At 36.6% G+C, this 21142-nt stretch overlaps 5 protein-coding genes across 5 annotated transcripts; 1 reads left to right on the top strand and 4 right to left on the bottom strand.

The window, feature by feature from the left end:
• Positions 1–583: 583 nt before the first annotated feature.
• On the top strand, positions 584–2488 carry LOC117584651 (ubiquitin carboxyl-terminal hydrolase 14). Its single transcript, XM_034273679.1, has 7 exons — positions 584–599; positions 656–831; positions 884–988; positions 1046–1434; positions 1548–1704; positions 1766–1831; positions 1887–2488. The coding sequence occupies exons 1-7, from the start codon at positions 584–586 to the stop codon at positions 2409–2411; spliced, it is 1434 nt and encodes a 477-aa protein (XP_034129570.1). The 3' UTR covers positions 2412–2488.
• A 111-nt stretch (positions 2489–2599) lies between these two features.
• On the bottom strand, positions 2600–3730 carry LOC117584652. The gene is made up of 2 exons (XM_034273680.1): positions 3655–3730; positions 2600–3571 (listed from the first exon to the last, which is right to left on the bottom strand). Exon 2 carries the CDS (start codon positions 3568–3570, stop codon positions 2722–2724), a length of 849 nt encoding a protein of 282 aa, XP_034129571.1. The 5' UTR covers position 3571; positions 3655–3730; the 3' UTR covers positions 2600–2721.
• Positions 3731–4012: 282 nt separating this feature from the next.
• On the bottom strand, positions 4013–6047 carry LOC117584653. The gene is made up of 3 exons (XM_034273681.1): positions 5227–6047; positions 4598–4871; positions 4013–4158 (listed from the first exon to the last, which is right to left on the bottom strand). The coding sequence occupies exons 1-3, from the start codon at positions 5674–5676 to the stop codon at positions 4046–4048; spliced, it is 837 nt and encodes a 278-aa protein (XP_034129572.1). The 5' UTR covers positions 5677–6047; the 3' UTR covers positions 4013–4045.
• Positions 6048–6399: 352 nt separating this feature from the next.
• On the bottom strand, positions 6400–17255 carry LOC117584647 (E3 ubiquitin-protein ligase Ufd4). Its single transcript, XM_034273671.1, has 7 exons — positions 17109–17255; positions 15280–15419; positions 13500–15219; positions 12939–13167; positions 12661–12879; positions 6911–12467; positions 6400–6851 (listed from the first exon to the last, which is right to left on the bottom strand). The coding sequence occupies exons 2-7, from the start codon at positions 15417–15419 to the stop codon at positions 6569–6571; spliced, it is 8148 nt and encodes a 2715-aa protein (XP_034129562.1). The 5' UTR covers positions 17109–17255; the 3' UTR covers positions 6400–6568.
• Positions 15574–19605, bottom strand: LOC117583923. Its single transcript, XM_034272602.1, has 3 exons — positions 18723–19605; positions 18227–18650; positions 15574–15676 (listed from the first exon to the last, which is right to left on the bottom strand). The coding sequence occupies exons 1-3, from the start codon at positions 19603–19605 to the stop codon at positions 15574–15576; spliced, it is 1410 nt and encodes a 469-aa protein (XP_034128493.1).
• Between the last annotated feature and the right edge of the window lie 1537 nt (positions 19606–21142).

Below are 21142 nucleotides of genomic sequence, written 5' to 3'. Positions count from 1 at the left end.
CATCTCCAGTGCATCTGGTAGGTTTGAAACCAATAAATTAGATAGTTAAATAACTAATGGCATATGAGGAAAGATTGCAATCGACCACCGCAATTGCGACTATGCCTATTGGGCATGCCAAGTGCTTCTTTATTTTTTATTTATTTAGGGTTACAAAGATACAATATGCTTTTACACATATTCTTTACTAAATATCAGCTTGCGAAACAGCAGGGGTCTTTAAGGCATATGCATGCATGCATGTATAAATGTTCGTATGTACAAAATGTTAGAAAAATTTCGTACATATTTGCTGGCAAGATTTTACTGTCATACTTGGTCATCAAAGTTTAATTCAGTTGTCCAAATCTCTGTTCTCCAGAAAATTCTTAAAGAGTGTAACCGTAAAACAGAAAATGTAGCGCAGCTGTGTGTAATTTAGTGTCGTGGTGCATACTAGCTTAATACTACATACCATTATCAATGTTCCCGCGCTGACGATATATTTTGTTTACTTTCCCATTTCCTTTTTTTGATATATCGTTTTTCACTCATCCCTTGTCTGATTAGTATGACTTTGAATTTTAGCTTGAAGTAGTTTACAATGCCAAGTTTTAAAGGTATTTATTATTTATATTATTTTTTCTGACGGAAACCTTACTTCGTTTATTTTCAGTAAAAGTGAAATGGGGACGCGAACTCTTTACGGACATCGATGTTAACACCGATGAAGAGCCTATATTGTTCAAAGCTCAACTGTTCGCTCTAACTGGTGTTGAGCCGGAGCGTCAAAAAGTGATGTGCAAAGGTGGCATCCTGAAGGATGATCAATGGAACTTGCAGTTAAAAGACGTAAGTTAATAGTTCAAGTATGAACTTTCAATATACAGTATTAATTTTACAGGGCGCTGTAGTTTTGTTAATGGGAAGCAGAGAAAATGTACCAGAAGTTCCCACAACACCAATTAAGTTTATTGAAGACATGAATGAAGCCGAAACCGCGACAGCAGTGCGTATATTTAATAATATAAATCTTTACAGCATAGTCTTTAAAAGAATATTTTAGATGCGCCTACCAGCCGGTTTAACAAACCTTGGAAATACGTGCTATATGAATGCCACTATTCAATGCTTGAAGGCAGTTCCCGAGCTTCGTACTGCGCTAAACAACTTTACTAGTGACGGGTCTGACACTCTATCAGCAGCTTTCTCCATTTCATCAGGAATGAAATCTGTTTTTGCTCAAATGGATAAGGGTGCAACTGTCACTCCAATTGTACTGTTGCAAGCATTGCATCGAGCATCTCCTCAATTTGCCCAGACGGGTGAAAATGGCACATTCAGGCAGCAAGATGCCAATGAGTGTTGGTCGGAAATCCTTAAAATGTTACAGCAAAACCTTTTACCAATTCGCCAAGAACCGTCTACAAATAATGCTCAGAAAACAAAACATGGGTAAGTGTATAGAATAAAATAAAATCGGTAATTTTAGATACATTTTAATTTGTTACTTCTTTACTTATACTTCTTTAACTTATAATTAATATACTTTTACTCTTGACTTTAAGCTCTTTTATTGAACAATTTTTTGGTGGAACCTTTGAAGTTAAAATGAGCTCGGAAGAAGTTCCAGATGAATCTGCTACTATAACAACTGAAAATTTCTTGCAATTAAGTTGCTTCATTTCAATGGAAGTGAAGTATATGCAGAGCGGACTTAAATCGGTAGCTAACAGCACGAAATCATATTAATATTATATTTACGGCTTCTTTATTCTTGTTTTAGAAAATGATGGAACCATTAGTCAAGAAATCTGAAACTTTGGGACGAGACGCACGCTACATTAGAACTGTAAGACCCTCCAATGACTAACCATCAATTTCTTAAAGTTTTATTTTCTTTCCAGTATTTAGTTAGCCGACTTCCAGCTTATCTTACTGTCCAATTCGTACGATTCCAATATAAGGGAAAGGAAGGCATTAATGCCAAAGTATTGAAGGATATCAAATTTCCCATCGACTTTGACGCATTTGAGCTGTGTACACCCGAATTGCAAAACAAATTATGTCCAATGCGTTCCAAGTTCAAGGAGCTGGAAGACAAAAGCATGGAACTGGAAGTATCAAAACCACATAGTGTCAAGGATGACGAGGCAGAAAAAAAATATGAACAATTTTGGTTTGACGATGATTTGGGAAGTAATAATTCTGGTTACTATACATTACAAGCTGTACTGACACATAAAGGTCGATCAAGTTCATCTGGACATTATGTTGCTTGGGTTCGCTCCAGCAACGATATTTGGTTTAAATTTGATGATGACGATGTAACATCTGTGTCCACGGAGGAAATATTACGACTTTCAGGTGGTGGGGATTGGCATTGTGCCTATGTCTTGCTATATGGACCGAAGCGTTTGGAAAAGCTCTAAATAATTGTTTTACTATCAATAATTCTGGGTTGTTGATGAAATAAATTTGAATAATAAAAATGCACACGATATTTAAAGTCAATTACTTTTTTTTTAAACACAACTAAAAGAGGTGGACATGCAAAATTACCAAACAATTTAACCCTAAACGGTTAATGCAAGGCATCAGACTCCAAGAAAGAGTGAAATTTAGCTTTAAACAACCGAGAAATAATTTTATTTTATTAGTATACAAATTTTTACACATGTCCATATGTATGCTTACTAGAGTATGTCTACAGACACATACAACTTATTAGTTGATATAAAACTAAATATACATCATTTCAGCCATTGAAGACATCTTTTTTGGAATATGGACCATGGTATCAAAATAGCTAGCCAGTTCTGATATCGTTACATCGTCACAGTTGCTCGTGGTTGTCGTGTTATAACAAGCTTGCTGAGAACATGTCGTTCCCATTACTGAAACTGATAATGATCTCTTAGATGCAGATAATGTAGAGGCGTTGCGTTCCTTAATAGACAGTTTACAATTGATTTCTTTTTTTCTGGAAGTTGTTTTATATTTACTGCAGTTGTTCGATTCATGTCGAATATTACCCGAATGAGATTTCTTTGTTTGGCTTAACAATATATCGCATTCATTGATCAGATCGCGGAAACTGCATGGGTCGCTTATGTTGAAGTTTGAGTTTTTAGGCTGAATTTGGCTGGTTGTTTTCTTCTCTGAGTTAACTAAAAACATGTTATGACTTCGAACAAGACTCCTTCCCTGTTCACAACCAAATAAAGTTTTCAATATAGGCTGCCGAAAGAGATATTTCTTTGTAGGTGCAACATTTTTTCTTTGTGCAGGCTTGGTGACTCCATGCGAGTAACTTGGTGGACTTGTCAAATCAAAAGATCCCGTTTCGACTGAAGACTTTTCTTGCGTGCAATTCTCAAGGCAGCTCTCCGATCGACGCCTTGGTCTGCACTTCCAGCGATGTATCATTTTGTGTTTGACGCTAAGTATTGGCTCACAGTTAGTCGTATGTGATGTTTTAAAATCATCTTCTAGATTGTAGAATGGATTCCTTTTTACTGATTTGACAACAGGGTATGTTGGTGTTATTTTCAACTTATCAAGATTCGCTGGTAATTCCTCGGTAGTCATTCTACAAAAGTATATTTGATTACTAGAAACGATGTATTTCGGGTTTTCCGTGTCCGGTTTTGGAAATAGAGTAGCTTTATATACCTTTTATTGTTTATTTTTGTTTAATAAAAATATGCTATGTATAGAGTATGCCCAGCAGGGTTGCAAATAATTCGATAGCACACTATCGATAGATGGTTTAGAATTGCGATGGTTTTTATCTTTCGGATATCTGTGGCAGAACTAAGATTAGTGCTAGAATGCGAAAACTGGGTTTTATGATTTTTTCTCAAACTGCTGTGAATTTGTTTCAATACAATTAACAGTTTTCCGCTGATTGCGAACGGAATCCTGGGGACCTCTGAATGGAATTGAGACGAAATTCAATTGAAAGCGAATTCTGTAGCACCATGAAACACCTAAGAAGGTTATATCTTCATATTAGGTTAAATTTAATTTATCATGTACATGGAGTTATTTAATCAGAACTATATTAAAAACATCTAACTGTAATTACAGCTAATATAAATATAAATATCACAGTTCCGTTCCCTTTATAGGGATGTGCTGCACTTATCAGCGAAACAGACTTTTCATATTCACGTACTGAAACGAAATGAAATTAGAAGTGTATTGTTAAAATAAACATTTGATCAATAAAAATAAATAGTCAAACAAAAACATATATTATAAATAAATTAATACGTCTGTGTTTAGATACAAATTCAATAAATCATTTTGCAAAAATACAAAGCTCTTTTACTCAAGTTATGTGGGAAAAAACTAACCACAAAAAGAGGAGGAACGTTGTGAGACGCAGTTAAAGCAGGGTCACCACTTTAAAACTTTTAACAAAACTTAACATCACTGCCATGAACATAAAAGAAAGCCTCAAATCTGGTTCGAAGTGAAAAAATGGTGTCGGGTAATGTTATAGAGGATTGATTAAATTTACATTTACAGCTATAGACATTTACCATACATTTTCTTTGCAAATTAACTCATAATTACTCAATAATTACTCATAATTTGTTCATAACATTACCCATTTTGTCAGTTTCCCTCTCGGTATACGGTAGGGAACCAGTTGAAAAATTCGATTTGATATCTTTGATCTCAGCGTCTTCTAAGATTTCGAAAATCCAACTCAAATATGGAAAAAGGAAGGTTATTTGATTTTGATATCCAACAAAAATATTTTTGTCATTTTCATCACGCAGTTTATCCATGCGGGGAGCCAGTGTTACAATTGCCACTAAATCCTTTCCAGATAGTACACCATATCCTCTTAATTTTTGTTCGGTGTAAGGATACCAGATCTATGTGCCAAACAATTAATAAATAAATAGACATTAGAATTAATATTTTTTGAAGAAGCTTGTCCCACAATATCAGATAACTTTATTTTGTGTATCCTTTATAAGCTAATTTATTTTTGTTTTACATGTCTGCTGGCAAGTCGTCTTCATGTGTACCTACACACATTCACACCTGAAACTTTTTTGTATCTTCACATTCCCATAAGAAAGTGAGATTTGGACAATTACGTGGGCGTAATGTTCAAAATCTGGCTCGTAGCGTAGTACTGTGTACTACGTACTATGTACATAACTGTTGGCATCGTCCTCCGGGGGCTTGCCAGTAATTTATATTTTGTTAAATATTCATACTCACATTAGTGTCCTCCCTCAAGACAAAGTCCGTATATACTACAGCTTGCGGCAATAAAATCCATTTGACGTCATCACGCAGAGACAATGGAAGTGGTGAACTTAGATTTATCAGAGCAAGGTCATGATCCATTGTCAAATAATTAAATTTATCATAAATATGAATGCTACTAACAAAAACTGAAAAATCATTCGTATCTTCACTTTTAATAGAGACTGATAGTTTATCAATTTCAATGAGTTTTGTCTCATAAGGAACTTCAGAAACAGTCAACAAACAAGATGCTGCTGTTAAGACAATATGACTTTGCAGAATATTACCATAACATATATTTTCAATTAAATATCCTGAATTAGTTTTGCTATTTAATTGCACTTGGTAGGAAGGCCTAAGATATCCATTAATAACGATCGGTAACAAACATGTAGGAATAATAAAAGCAAAAAGTATCATTTCCTTTTCAAAATATATTCACGGTTTAAGCGATTATGGTTGGAGAAAAATAAACCTTCGCAGTTGTTATCTTGTTATCTTTTAATCTTTTACAAATTAGAGAGAACTTTCATGGAGCACCTGAGCTTTTCGAGATATTTTATCTTTCTGACGAAAATCCATCGGGGTGGCACAGAAATCCAATCAAACCGAATTCCATCTGAGTTTAAGTTCTAGGTGACAGTAGGGTTTCTCAGTTGGTTCCGAAATCTATATTGCCAAGGCAAAATAATATTTCTTGCCTACATCTCTGAAACAGATTTCACTTATGTATCGTATCGAGAAGTTCTTGGGTGAATCAGTGCGCCGGTAATGCAGTTCCTTTCAACCTGCTTAAACATGAGTTTTCTGGTCAATTTTAAAATACATACTTTATAGGCCTCTGGGGGGTGGATAGCAAAGAAAAGCGTTAGAGGGCGTAAAATAACAAACGCAAAACACGAGGAGAAACGTTGTAAGACGCGCCGTCGTACGTCACAACTTTTATACCCGGTACTCAGACAGTGTATACATTTCTATATACATCCTATGATTTATGATTTATGTTATAAATCTTTAAAAGTATTTTTATGCATCTGTCATTTACATCTGCCGTGCGTAACTTGCTTCGATTTAATGTCGTATGGGTCAATCATTGCATGTGTGGCTCTTGCCAGCCCAGTTTCAACGTAGAGGCTGGCGGAATTCGCAATATTTAATAATGCTTTAATGTAATGAACTCTAACTGTATTACATTTAATTTCATTAAATTATTCATAATTAATATTTAATATACATTTTTTAAAGATTATGCAATATTATAGAATTACACTATCGATTAAGATATTTCCAATTATGTAGAAAGCTTTAATGTTTAGTTTAAATGAAACCCCTTTTCTTTTGTGGCCGTTAACAGACGCTCCTTCATTATTTGTTCGGTTGGGTAGTCTGGAAGCTTTAAATAATGAACACAAGTATTTACAGAGGGGTAGCTCCCAACACCTGCATCCACTTTTCGGACGACTGTAAGTCGAGGATGTAGATTTGAAAGTCCTCCCGGAGGCAAACTACTGCAACCAGTTGTAAACTGTAGAAAAGCTTTACGTTCATTGCCTGTCATGCCTAGTAGAACGTTTACAAAACGAAGGAACCCAGGGCTAAAGAACAAAAAATATTAATATTTGATATTTGATTAATATTTGATAGTTGATTTTACCTATCTTTGGAGTAGCCTAGTTTTGGTTCAGTATATGCAATAATATCCTCTCGATTCCAATGTGGATATTGCTCGCCACAAATCATTAATCGAGCCTCAGCCGCGGAGAAAGCAGTCAGTTTTTTTAATGGAAAAACTTCATTAAATCCATCACTGAAAGATTTCATCTGCTTCGCAATTCCATCCTGCAAAATAAAGTTAAGAAGCAGCTCGCAATATGCCTCCAGATTGTTATTAGTGACATTTATCGATGCTCCATTTGGCAACAGCTCGGCTTGCGTGTATCCATAAATTGAAGAACTTGGTAAATATGTGAATGTTAGTGATAGATCTTCCAGAGACACTTCTAATCCATTTTTGGTGCATAGCTTAAGGTCATTTATTAGCTCTTGTTTTCTTTCCAAGCTTATACCGCTGTCAAATTCAATTGCTTGCTTACGCGACAACAAGTCTTGCAGCTCGAGTAAAAATTGATAGCGTGTCGGATCGATTTCTTTTAAATTCTCCAGGTTTAGAATTCCACCAAATAAACTAGAATTATTATAGTCAGTGCATAAGAAGTCAGTACACGATAGCAAAGATATATCTCCAGGTCTTCTCTCTGATATAATTTTTTGTAAGCTACGCAATGACATTTTCTTATGACAAAGCAATTTTAGAAATGATGTCGACAATGGTATATCTACCAGACGCATGTCCTGCAAAACTTTTGCAATTAGAACTCCGAAAAACCAAAAATATTTTAAAACACTTTCACATTGTTCAGAATTCTGTGGTAGCGGAGCTGGAAACAATCCATGTTCCCTTCGATTTATGTAATATCCAACTGGTTTCAAATTGCCTTCAATTACTTCGGATATATCCTGGGTGTTTTCTTCTCCCAATTCATCGTCGCACAGCCACATACATAAATCAGATCGTTGAATTTCTGCTGCCACTAACGCATAGAACTCCAAAGTTGGTCCAAGGCCAGTTCCCTCTTCATCCAAAAATTCCACCTCCAACACAGACTTACGATTGCAGTGCGTTTTCATCACCTGCATTGCCCATTTAAGCAAATCTTCATTACGCGGCACTTTAACACGTTCATGTTTGAGACGACCAATGCGAAACTCGTGTTCATCACGACGTGGACTGAGTATGGGTATCCTTTGCCTTTCTGCTGTGAGATCTCGTTGAGATTGCAGACAAACAATACTTCGAGATGCTCCGAACGAAGTGCAGTTCAAATACAATTGTCTTGTCTCGAATGGAAACAAGAACGGACAAGACTGATTTAAATTCTCACACCAATTGGGTAATGCGTTGCATGAAAGAACAAGTGGGTCTTGAATTTGCTGCTGTAATTTATTAGTAATTTTTTTGCTAACAAAAAGTTCGTCTGCCAGTATGGGAGCACTCCGCTCCTTCCCTTCCAAATCAAATTCACTTTGATTAAGAGAGTTGATTCGTATCAGCAACTCGAGAACATCATCAACAGAGCACAAATTATTCTCTGGCTTATTAAATCCGATATGCATTGGAGAGTTTGGAGACAACGTTGAAGCGCCACTTTTGGATGACATATCAGGCGTTTGAAGTAATTCATCGGATCCCAAATAGGAGTTCTTTTGGCCCTCGGGTAATATCTCTCTATATATTATTGTGTATGTTGGTTCCCATACTTTTCGAAATTTATCAATTTTGTTTAATTGACTCTGCTGCAGTAATTCTTGCACGGCCCGAAAGATTGTCCAGTTCGAGTTATTCAAGTCAATTTCAACATCGGGAACACTACCGATGCCGGGGCCACGTAACTTTAAGCCAAGAATTGGCTGTTCAATGGAATCATAGCCACTCGGCTGTGGGCTTGGTAAATCGAGACCCAGAGGAAGTATTTCTAAATCTGATGTTTGATTAACATTTGTCCGGCCGGGACGTGGGTCGAATGCAGGTATCAATGCAGAAAATTGTCTTTTCAGTACAAATTCATCATCCCATGATTTGCGCTTGCTTACGCCGGCTAATCTATTTTCAAGTGCCTCATCATCCATAAAAGAAAGCAAATTTCTGGAAACCATCACTTGTAGCAGAGTATTTCCAACTTCTTCATATTCATCTTCATTTTCCTCTTCATCGTTGTCCTCGTCCATATCTTCTTCATCATCCACGTCCCCTAACAATGCTGGTGCTCTGCAACTTTCCAAAAAATCTTCCAAAGATACTTGTTCGCTATCACTCGATGTAGAAGTTAGACTCATCGTTAATGTCTGATTTATTGAAGATGAAGGTTGTTGCCCAGTCGAACAGTTCGATGGGTTTGTCGGAGTAACTCTTTCACTATTATTAGATGATAAGCTTGGATAACTTTGAGCTGTACTTAACAAACCAGAGTGAAAATTACTTGACAATGCCAATTTGACCAAGCTTGTTACTGAGTTGCCCAGAAAGGAACTTGTTGGTACGCCTTGATCCGCATGCTGATTGATATTTACATCCGCTCTAATAAGCTGATTATCCTGCATGTGTGTTCCTTGAGAAGTGCGACGACGTGCAATGGCAGCAAAAGTTTCTAACAATCCTGTATGAGCATCGCCTTCTGATATTGCTGGCACTTCAGATACATTAGTAGTCGTTAGGTTGGGTACACTTATGCTCATCTGACTGGCCACAGAAACAATATCAGGGGAAATTTGAGAATTTTTGACATCGCCATTCGGTTCTGCTGAAGATGGATTCAATGTTACACTGCAATTTTTGATACTTTTCCGCGAAAAGTCATCGGTTACAAATTGTATTTGTCTTTGTTGTTGTTGTTGATTGTTTTCGGCAATTAATACCTTAGTTATATGTTCTTTAATATCCAACCCTGTATTGGCGCAAGAGCTAGTTTCAGTTAATAGAATATTATTGGAGTTGTTTCGTATCATATCTAGGCCATCATCAATTTTATCGATTATCTCGATAGCATCGTTAGAATATTGTGTAACATATTGAACAACGCCAGTAATATTTGTAGTTGGTAAGTTTACAGGCAGTTCTTTAAGCATTTTATTAACCGAATAATTGGCATTCATTTTATTGTTTTCTTCAATATTGGATAGGTTCTGTATATCCGTAGTGCCTTGCGATGAAACAGAGCTTTGAGTATTGGAAGGCAGGAAAGAACTTCCAGCACTTCCTGAAACTGTTTCAGCTGGCGTGGTGTGTATCGGAGAAATGACGCTACATATATTTTCTTTAGATATTTCACCCAAATTTTCCGAAATAGTTGCCAAGTCTGACAGTGTAGTTGAATTAATTGCCGGGATTGAATTATTGATCGCCGATAAATCTGATATATGCTCCAGTTCACGACTCAATGGTGTTCCACCATTTAGAGAGTCTTTATGCATTTTATTAGAGCTTGGCTCCTTGTTACTTGCTCGAGTTTTCTTGGCTGAAGTATTTGTAGATAATTGGTTAGAGATTATTTGGGTCTTTGCTGAAGAAAACACATTTTCGGCTATTGTTTCCACAGCTTGCTTCCATGTTAGGTTGTCCGCAGAAACAGTTTGATTTGAAGCACCTTCTGTATTTTGATTTCTTTCGGTTGCTTCAGCAAGCGAAGGAGTAGAACTGGATTTTCGTGAGCTAAGTGTGATTGTTTTATCCTTTATTTTAGCTTCTGTATTTATTGTTTTTATCGACTGACTGTTTTCGAACAATGAATAATTTTCGCAATCAGCCAATTTTAAATCGTACTTTCCTTCAGAGCCCATACGATAAGAATTCCTTACGCCATGGTCCCATTTAACATCAATCCAACCATTGTGTATTTCACCAGTGATGGTTCCTTCACTAGATCCATCTTGATCATCCCAACGCCAGTCTATTCCACGAACAACACGAGCACCAGTTGTCATGTGTTTCAGTTGAGCTCTTATCTGCCGCCTCTCTCGCCTTATTTTGGCTTCAGCTTCTTTAACACTCTTTCCAATATCTTCAGAAACTCCTATGACGCGACCATAAATTTCAAATCCACTTACACTTAAATAATGAGTCTGACCGGACGCATTCCGACCATTCTGCTGAATTCTTATGTGGCGATATCCGGGTGAGTCTGATGCACAATTGATGGGCCAAGTCGCTGTGCTGCCAGGTTCAAGAAGACTTTTATCATCTATATGAATGCTGAGAGTTGTCCAACATACGCCATCTTTCGAAGCTTGAAGTAGCCAATTCCGTAGTGCCGAACGTCCGTATCCTCGCGCATGACGTAAAGTATAAGCAGTGGGAACAATAAATACACCGAGATCTATAGCAAAATATGCTTTCTTATTATCCTTTGTGTGACAATTAAGCGATATGCTATCTCGTGACAAAATGTCTTCCAATTTTCCATAGGGTAACGTTTTGCCTTCAGAGCTTGTTATTTGTACGAGTCCAAATAGCGCAGGATTAACCCAATCGCATGTTTTTGCATTAGAACCAATATAATACAACAAACCTTCTTCGTCAAAATCAAAAGAATGTGTAAATAAAACACCAGTTTGACTCTCTCTAAGTCTTTTTAGGTAGAAGAATGTCGATCTGTCTAGATCGTACCATTGTTTGGCTACCATTTTGAGTAGATATTTTGATAGCTGTCCAATGGTAGCTAGGGGTTCCATTTTTAAAGTTCGACCCGTTCGATCAAATAATGTATTTTCAGATTGAGCACGTTCCAGCCTGAAGCGAAGTCGTTTTTGCAGAATTTGAAGGTTGTAGCCAGTGCATGGTGCATCGTATAAATATACTGGTAACTTTTCAGTACTTTCTAAAACTGAGACAAGTTTCTGTATTAAAATACTCGCAGTACTTTTAACTCTTGATTTGTTCGCAATCAATTCAATATTATCTTCTAATATACATTTCTTGAATACGGATACCCGTTGTTTTTGTATTTTGCTTCGCTTGCACCTTTCCGATTGACTTTCCCAATGGTTAACTGATAACACAGCGACTAAAGCCTGTACAAGACCCGATGAATGCATTTCAAATGCACTCACTACGCCATCCTCATGAATCAATTTCGAAAGCTTCGTTAATGCAGTAGATAATATAGTTTCCCAATTTCCATCTGGTGATATATTCTGCTCCACAAAGGATAGTTCAATTTGGTTAACTATATCTGTAAGCTTGCCCACTGCTCCGCGTGGTATTGTTTGGGCTGATTTAAAGTACTTATTGTAAATATCCCGAGATAAATTACGGATTTGAAATCTCTGACCATCTGTCTTTGACTTTATACGTTTCTTTTTGGCGGTTGACCATCCGGAAGCAAAATCAGGCCCCAAAACTGTTTCCGCTGTAAACGTATGCTTTGTTCCTCTATTGCTCTCAAAAATAAACCCAAGCAAATCATCTTGCAAAATAGTTACTTGTTGTCCCTCGGTGTTGTGAATTTGTAGTTGATTTGCCTTGTTAGACTGCAGAACCCAGTTTCCAACTACCAACCTCAACGAACTTGGGGTGGGTAAAATTGGTTGCGATACTGTTCCTGGTACAACGCACGAACGGGCACGCAAAAGTTTCTCCAAAAACTCTCCGCGATTCTCTGAAAATAAAAGAAAGTGATTTTAGATGTTTGAAATTATTTTGATTAAACAAAACTAATTCAACAAGAAAGAATGTTGTGAGACGCGTTCTTCGTTCTTCTTCATAACTTATTTGTCTACTTTTGTTTTCTAGAATCAACGGTTTGCTTTCTTAACAAAGGATTGAAAATATAATTTAAATGTTATAATTACCAGAGCTATCGTTTCCGTTTTCTGGGCTTCCACTTGAGTACATTGTAGCTAGTTTGCCATCAATTATAAAGCGAAACCAACCATTGGAGCCGTTGGATAGCTCTAGAGCTATTGAATCCGACCAAACATACAAGCAGTCACGTCCCCGGCACAAGCTCCAATCTCGCCAATGATAAGGTTTTCCTTGTAAAATCTCCTTGGCATCCTCCAATGAATCTTCTATTTATGGAAGGTTTAAGTCTAAGCATATGGTATATTTAAAATATAATTTAGTTTACCTAAAGTTGATTTTTGGGACTCTGCTTTTATAGATGATCTTTGCAATAAAGATAGTTCATCCGAAGTACCGCTGAATTGTTGACTGGTGTCTTCAGCATCATGCTCCATTAAGGCTTGAACCTTTGCAAATACACCAAGTCTGGCAAATTGATTGAGAAACTCATCGTGTGTCTTACACATGATTTCTTCAATAACATTTAAAACAATTAGATGACCATCATCGTCGTCCTGGAATGTAGACCAAAATGTATGTTATTCGTTGTTTACAGGCAGTATTAGTTAATAATCTACAGAAAAATATTCAGGTATTTAAGGCTGCGCCGATTTCAACTTAATTGCAATTGCCGTTTTAAGTGCTTCCGTTTTTGCATTGATTGTCATGTTAAGCGCATAATTTACTGCTTTTAAGCGCATAACAGCGACTTTATTACGATCTATCAGTAACCAAATCGCTTTTTACCTTTTTTTTACCCGATCGGAAGACTATTTATATGTGTTGATGGCCTCCAGAGTGCCAGGTAAAATCGTATATGAAATTGTATAAATTTTTTCAAACTTACCTCGTTATCTAAGACACTGGCAACTACCTCAATAAGTAGGTTTCCACCATTTTGAGCTCCTGTTGATGTGGAATCTTCGCTTTTACTGGTTTCACTTAAACTTTGCAACACAGATGGATAAGCGTATTGAACAATCTTTTTAATTAGTGCTAAGCTAGCCCGACGAACACTGCACAACATTGATCCTAAGAATGTTCGACAAAATATGGGCAATAGCAGCTTTAAATATATAGGCGCCATTTCAGGATCACCCTGCGGTTCCAAAAATGTATACTTTTTCCCATCTTTGCTCATAAGCGACTGATCCGTTGACATCCATTCTCCTGGTGATTGCAATACAGCACTCACTTCGCGATGACCATCATCTGATCTTTCGCGTGCTTTATCTAATGGAGTTTTTCCATCTTCATCACGCAAATCTGGATAAGCTCCATATTTGAGTAAAATCTTTGCAATAGCTGGTCGTCCAAAGCATGCAGCATAGTGAAGAGATGAACTCCTTTGACCTTTGTTTACATCTGCACCTTTTTCACATAAGAATTCAACCATTTCCAAAGTACCAAACGCTGACGCCCAATTTAAAAGAGTTTGTCCAACGTCGTCCATGCAGTTCACATCGATTCCCCCAGTCTCAATAGCTTCCCGCAAAGCCTCCGAGTCCTTTGATCGTATACAATCTATAAGTTGACGATGTGTACGATCAGTGTTGGAGTTATTACGTCTAGGGCGAGGAGCTAATTGTCCTTGGTTGCCAAGGTTATTTCCTCGATTCAAGGCCTGTCGTCCTTCAAATAGCAGCAGAAGTAATAGGTCTGCAAATCGCATACAATCGAGAACACATCTTTCATCGCCCTGGAGCGCTCGTTCTATCGAATCGGCTAATTGAGATCGCAAAATATCATGGGTAATGGAAGGTGATCCGCGGCACAACGTTGATAACAGTGAAATTGTTGTCGAAATCGATTGAGGTGAAAGAACTGAATCAGATGCTTTTACTTTACTGCTGGATACTGTTGTAGCTTCTTCCGTGCTGTTCTCTTCAATTGAATCTTGGTTTGGTGTTATAGATGTTATGCTCAGCGGCTGAAGCCCTGTCGACAAAGACGAAGAATGAGCGTTGACATTTCCACCTACACTATTAAGACGCTTTAACAACTCTGCAACTAAACCATATTCTGCTAGAGGTGCTGGGTCTATCCATTTTCGTGTAAAACGATCTGCCACAGATGCAAAACATTTGAGTGCCCCATCGGACACCATTGGATCTTCGTGCTGCAGCAAATTACTTAAGCTCTGTACGCAGTTTTGTATGCATGGAGAATTAGGCTCTACTTTCGTGCAGAGTCTTGAAACAACAGACATAGCAGAGTGCAACGTATCTTTATGCACTAGAGAGCCGCAATCTCTGATAAATGTCAAAACACAGTTAAGACCACCGCCTTCAAAGACAGCGCCTGCTTCTCTGGTGCATATTAGCTCAAGAACTTTTATGCATTGTTCGGCCAAGTCTCGTGATGTCCTCGAAGATAAGTCAGCAATCACTAAGTGACTGCAAATGGCTTTGATTGCTCCATCAATGGAAACAATTCTTCTGGTGCACTCGGCAGAAACGTCCAAGTAATAGGTGATAGCACGCGCTGTCACCTCAAGAACATTTTCAGGTGCGTGTTCATCAAGAAAAATTTTGCACAGCGCCGGCAAAAACGTACGGGGAGGACAACTGAAACATACACATTTATAAATTAAAATATTAATATATACCCGTGCTTGTGTACATTACCTTTCGAAGCAACGGTCTACATTGTCGGACATCAAGAGAAGCATACATAATTGCTCGAGGGCAATTAATTGCATATCTCTCTCATCCCCTTGTCCTATGGACAACCATTCTAATAGCGTTTCAGGATCAACATCGCCCATCTGTAATGTCAACAAGAAAATTTGGGTTAGCTATTAATTTATTTATTGAATTGAGAACGTAAAACTCAAAACAATGACATATGTACAACATATGTAGGTATGTACATGAGCGTACTAATATGTCCTGTAGCATTGATACAGTGCCACTATTTTGCTATCGCAGTGGCACCAGTACCACTAGGTTATGCGGCTTGAGGTTCAGTTGGCTGCCAACTTGTTCGACCCATGACATAGATGTACCAGATGGCTGGTACTGCCTAGCATGTTCGATCAAAAGATATTGCCAATTTCTTCATTATGGCTATAATAATGATCTAATCCGACCCAGATTCTTCGCGTTGGTAGATATGGTCGTTTTCATGATTCTGCGGTGGTTGTTTATTAAGATTGTTACTACTACCCGTTCATCCTTTTGTGTAAATGAATATGTCAGAAGACAAAAATTAAATGGAAAGAGCAGAGTCAAAGAGCAAAAAAATCATTAATTTTGTTGTGTGGCTCGCTCCACGTCATAAGCCGAATGAGCAAGCCATGGAGCCGAAGAACCTGACCTGTTTCATTGTATGAACTGGCCCATCTCTATACTGTATTGTTTATGTTAATTACCAAATGACATTAGAGTGTTTGCTGACTGACTAGCTGCAAATTGACGAGACAAAAAAGCATGCAAAGAGAGCGAGATATTATTTTCATGCGTCGGTTTGCTTTGCATTTGGGAGCTGGAAGAAGTCTGAAATAATCGATTGTTACCACATATTTTTTATTAGTAGCTGGATTAGTAGCTGAATGTGGTGGATATCGTATCTATCATATCGTATCAAATCATAAATCACGCGGTCGAAGGGGGCGGCTACGAACAATAATTTTACGTTTTGTCTATTGTGCTTTCTCTCTCTCTTTACAGAAAATGTAGCACGGTCTTATTTCATAACAAGATTCTTTACAATCAGCTGGCCGCTACTACACAAGGAAATAAATGAAACAAATAAATAGAAGCAAGTCTCTTTCGACCATGTTCCTATCCTTTTCCTTGTGTTTATTCAAAACATGTGTTTCCAGTCCCATTTTAAACTTTTTGTTGTCCATTAAATGGAAAACGTAATATTTTGAGTTTTTGAATGAATTAATATTTCTTTTAAAACCCAATTGGACAATCCGCCAAAAAGTAGCAGCTAACTGGAAAATACCTTCTGTGCGAATATCTTAATTCGTCACAGTATATCAATTTACAAAGTTTTAATGTATGTACATATCTACATATGCATGGAGTATTTTTTGAACACCTAAATTAAATTAAGTTTAATTTTCTTTATCATAATCGATTTATCATTTTATATATTTTTGTATATATATATTTTTGTGTCACAATACGATGATTCAATATGTTAATCACACATTTTCCACGTCTCTTGTATCTTTACTTTATTTACAAACAGTAGACGTAAATCCGAGAACGCATTTTTCACATAAACACGGAGATTAGTATGTGTACACACATTCAAATATATAATACATATGTGTGTACGTAAATTAGTTGGTATACATTGCAAAGGGCTAGCAGGTAAACGAGATGTTATTAGTAATTTCATAACAAATAAATATCTTGAAAGATTGTTATCAACTAATTTTCGCCAGTTTATACATACGTACGTACGTACATACTGTTTTTTTTTAAGTGACTGTTAATACCTTGTCAGCATTATGCAACGGCTGTGGAAATTATATTATGAATCCCCTGAACAGAGCCTTTAATGAAGGTAATTTCACTAAACACTGTCTACTTAATTAATTTCACCACATGCACATATGCTTATAAAATGATTCTATGGGTGTGCAAATATCGATTTTTTTTTAATTTCTAGTTTTGTTTGTGTGGTTCCTTTGGTGGGACCGTACACCGGAACTATCGACTAATTGATATTTTCAATCTTAAACCACGACAAGAATCAGATTGGATTATTTTTATAGCCAGAATGAAGAAATTAATTTGCAGTTTATATCGCATAGCAGCGCCTCTCACAACGTTCCTCCTTGTCTTATTTGTTTGCTGGCAAAAGAAAATTGAAGGAAGCTTTCCCATATTAAACAGGCTCGCGCCGTATACTTATACAATTCGACAAAATATTACAGTTTCAAGTGTGGACTTGAATCGCGCTGCTTTCGAATACGATTCTGATCAGATCTTCGCTGCCTTAAATTTATCATCGATTTGAAAGATATTTGAAAGATTAAACGATATACTCGCTGTGGAAGGATGTGGATGAAATGCTTATGCTAATAATAAGAAAACAACCCAATATGATGCACGACTACTATTTATTTTGTCGCGGCTCAGTCAACTTGGTTACTGCTTAAATTATTTATAACATAAATAACGAAACATTATTTTAATAACTAACTACTTTAGTTCATCAATCAATTTTCTCTTTTTCACAAGTCATTTTAAAGTAACGTAATGTGCCACATAGAATAGAATTAGGGAAGAACTCTTTTAAATTTTTGATGACTCTTCGGTCTTTTCTGGCATCGATAAATCCAAGTTTAAATTTTTTTGAGTGTCCGCTGATTGCAGGTAACCAAAATTTGCTGGTAGCGAAAACGGTATGCCTTGAAAGGAATATGTAGATTCTTCTGGGCTTATAATAAAGTGTGTGTTATTAATAAGTGGTAAAGCTAGGCCAGATGGGTCTGATTCAGATTTGTTCATATCGGGCTGTACATTGCCATTTAAAAATGTTAAGGGAATTTTATCGCTTGCAGATATATTTTGTTGAATCGCGCTACTGGTTAAATCGAAATTTGTGTACTCTGGTTGAAACGTTTTTTGAAAGTTAGCTGCATTATAAGGGAGGTTTATTTCTTTTATGTTATATAACTGATGCTGAACGTGTTTCGGTGGTAGCGTAGATTTTGCATACTCTTTAGCCCCCATATTGTCGCTTTCAATATGGAATTTCGGCGGCTTCCCTTGACCTTCATTGTTCATGTTCACTAAAAGCTGTGAATTGCTGCCTACAAATTTCCAGGGCATATTTTCGCTTGCAGATGCATACTGTTGACTGCCGCTATTCTCTAAATGTTTATTATTTTTCGTTTCAACAGTATATTGAAGGTCTTCTATTTTATTAGGAATTTTTTGTTCTTTGAATTTATAAACCCTATTGTAATGATGGTTTCCCAGGCCGCTTTCAATGTTAAATTTCGGCTGATCGAATTGACTACTGTGATGATGGTTCCCCAGGCCCCTTTCAGTGTTAAATTTCGGCTGGTCGAATTGATTATTGTAATGATGGTTCCCCAGGCCCCTTTCAATGTTAAATTTCGGCTGGTCGAATTGACTGTAGTGTTCAGTACTTGACTTCTCAAATGTATATGGCTCTTTTGTTTGAATATAAACGGGAACTTTTCTTTCAATTTCAACCTTGTATGGAAACGGTACTTTTTTTTCAACTTGAATCGGAACTTTAATTTCAATTGGATACGGAACGGTTCTAAGAACAGGATATGGTTTGGGAACATGAATTATTTTTTCAACTAATTTTTCAACAACATACGGTTTTGGGATATGAATCACTTTTTCGACTATTTTTTCTATTGGTACGTGTACAATTTTCTCTATGGTAACATTTATAAATTTAGGAACATGCACAACTTTTTCTACCACTTTTTCAATTGGTACATGCACAACTTTTTCAACCGAATATGGTTGTGGTATTGTTTTTATAAGCTCTTTAATATGGTTATGATGATGATGATGATGGTGATGTTTAATTTTAGTTTTAACGTGGTTTCGATGTTTTTTGTTTGTTTTATTTTCCACATTTGTGTGTGGTAAAGTTTCAGATTCAAAAGGTTCCGATGCTTGGTACTGGGAGCCACTGTCATATGTTTCATCAATATGTTCATGTATTTCCTCAAAAGAATGTGTATTTTTATTATTTGAATTATCGAATTGAGTGGACTTTTTTTTCTTTCGCGTGCTTATTGATTCGAATTTTGGATCTGTTGTTCTGTTATAAGAAGGCTTGTTATATTTTTGAGAGACTTGTTTAAGAGCCATGTTTTGATCAGCTGCTTCATGATAATATGCTAGCTCGAATTGTTCTGGGTTTTTTACGGTACGACGAAGGATAGATTCTCCAAAATCAGAAATGTCAGAATTTCTTATATTGGTATGTTTATTCATGGCATTAGAATTACAATAGACGGCTTTTCCAATTATTAATATCATAACGATGAAAAATCTAGTAAAAAAACGAATCTAAACAAAAAGTTTTTTGTTCAGAGAGGATTTCAATACGTTTTAGAATAAAAATGTTGATAAAACTGGTTGCTCTTTAGATCATTACTCACCAGATGGTTCATTGCTTAAATATATTTCTGATTTTATTTTAAACGCAGCTTGTATTTGATTGTCTCTAATGTAAATGATCTATTTCTTTTCGAAGAAAGCATTTATATGCTCGTAACAGCAAAAAACAGTACTGAGTCTGATTATGTAAGTAATATTTCCAATTAATCGAATCTTGAAGCGTATCAAGCTCAAAACCACAAGTTTTATTTTACGATTCAAAGCCCATGATTGCGTGACGGCATTTATTAATTACTTATACATAAAGTAAAAGTAGTTATGAATGCACATATGTGTATACTCTTATATTCATAGGTTTATACTTTTGAGTATTATGATGCCCGGTACTTGAAGAGCTAAATTATATTGGATAAGTGATCTTGTAGAGAACCATCAGGTTGTTTAGGTTTACAATAATTGATTCTTTATTATAACTTCAAGTAATGTTTTATACAAAAATCATAAAGGCGAGTGGCTTCCTTTCTGTTGTCTTATTGGTGTGGGAAAGCAAGCCCTGTACAGCCCTAAAGTTCCCACGCTCAATATTCTGAGACGTCAGAATTCGTACAACGGCGGTCACTGCCCAATGCATGTATCCAAGATGCATCACTTTTGGGCAGTGAAAGTAACCGCCTCTGATTACATCATATTGCAATTTCTTTTTAGAGTGGTACTAAAACTGATTGAGCCAAACCCACTGCATGAGTACACTACACCTCCTTTTTTATAAGAAAAACGTAATATAAATTGAGATATTCTAAGATGCATACGAACTATCAATTGTGTGCATATGAAATATCGTGTTTATCGTGTGTGTATTGTGTTTTGTGCACATTGTCTTGTGGACGAGGTATATTTATTTGCATATAATAAATTTAAGTGGGCTTTTGGTATATATACATATCTATATATTTTTGTTCTCATGAAATGGCTATGAAATTGCTGAGAGCTAGAATAAACCTGAGCTTTATTTGGTTGGTACAAAACTTGAACTTTGATTCCATATCTTTTAATATATCCATTCTATCAACACGAATCAAAAATCCTGCGAAAGATGGTAACATTTTCTTCCAATGCGCTTTTTCCTTGCTACAAGTGTCAGCATCAATCCGTTGACTTTTGTAAAAGACTCTGTGTTCTCTTTCTTGTCTACAAGATGCAGTTGCCAATTGTTCTCTTGCCGGCCAGGCCATCAATCGCCTTGAGCATATTAACTAGAAATTCCATTTCTTTGGAGGCCTCGTTTTAGCTGGATTGCCATTTCCTCCCAAGATGCGGCCACAGCACCCCTGTCATTATCGGTAGAGCTTCAGGCATTATATGGGTGCTCCTTCATAAAGCAAAACAAAATCACGTATCTGAGCGTGCTTAT

Source organism: Drosophila guanche, unplaced genomic scaffold (assembly GCF_900245975.1).
Source record: "Drosophila guanche unplaced genomic scaffold, DGUA_6, whole genome shotgun sequence".
Lineage (NCBI taxonomy): Eukaryota > Metazoa > Arthropoda > Insecta > Diptera > Drosophilidae > Drosophila > Drosophila guanche.
The sequence above is the reverse complement of the archived record's forward strand: the minus strand, read 5'-3'. Positions and strand labels throughout refer to the sequence as shown.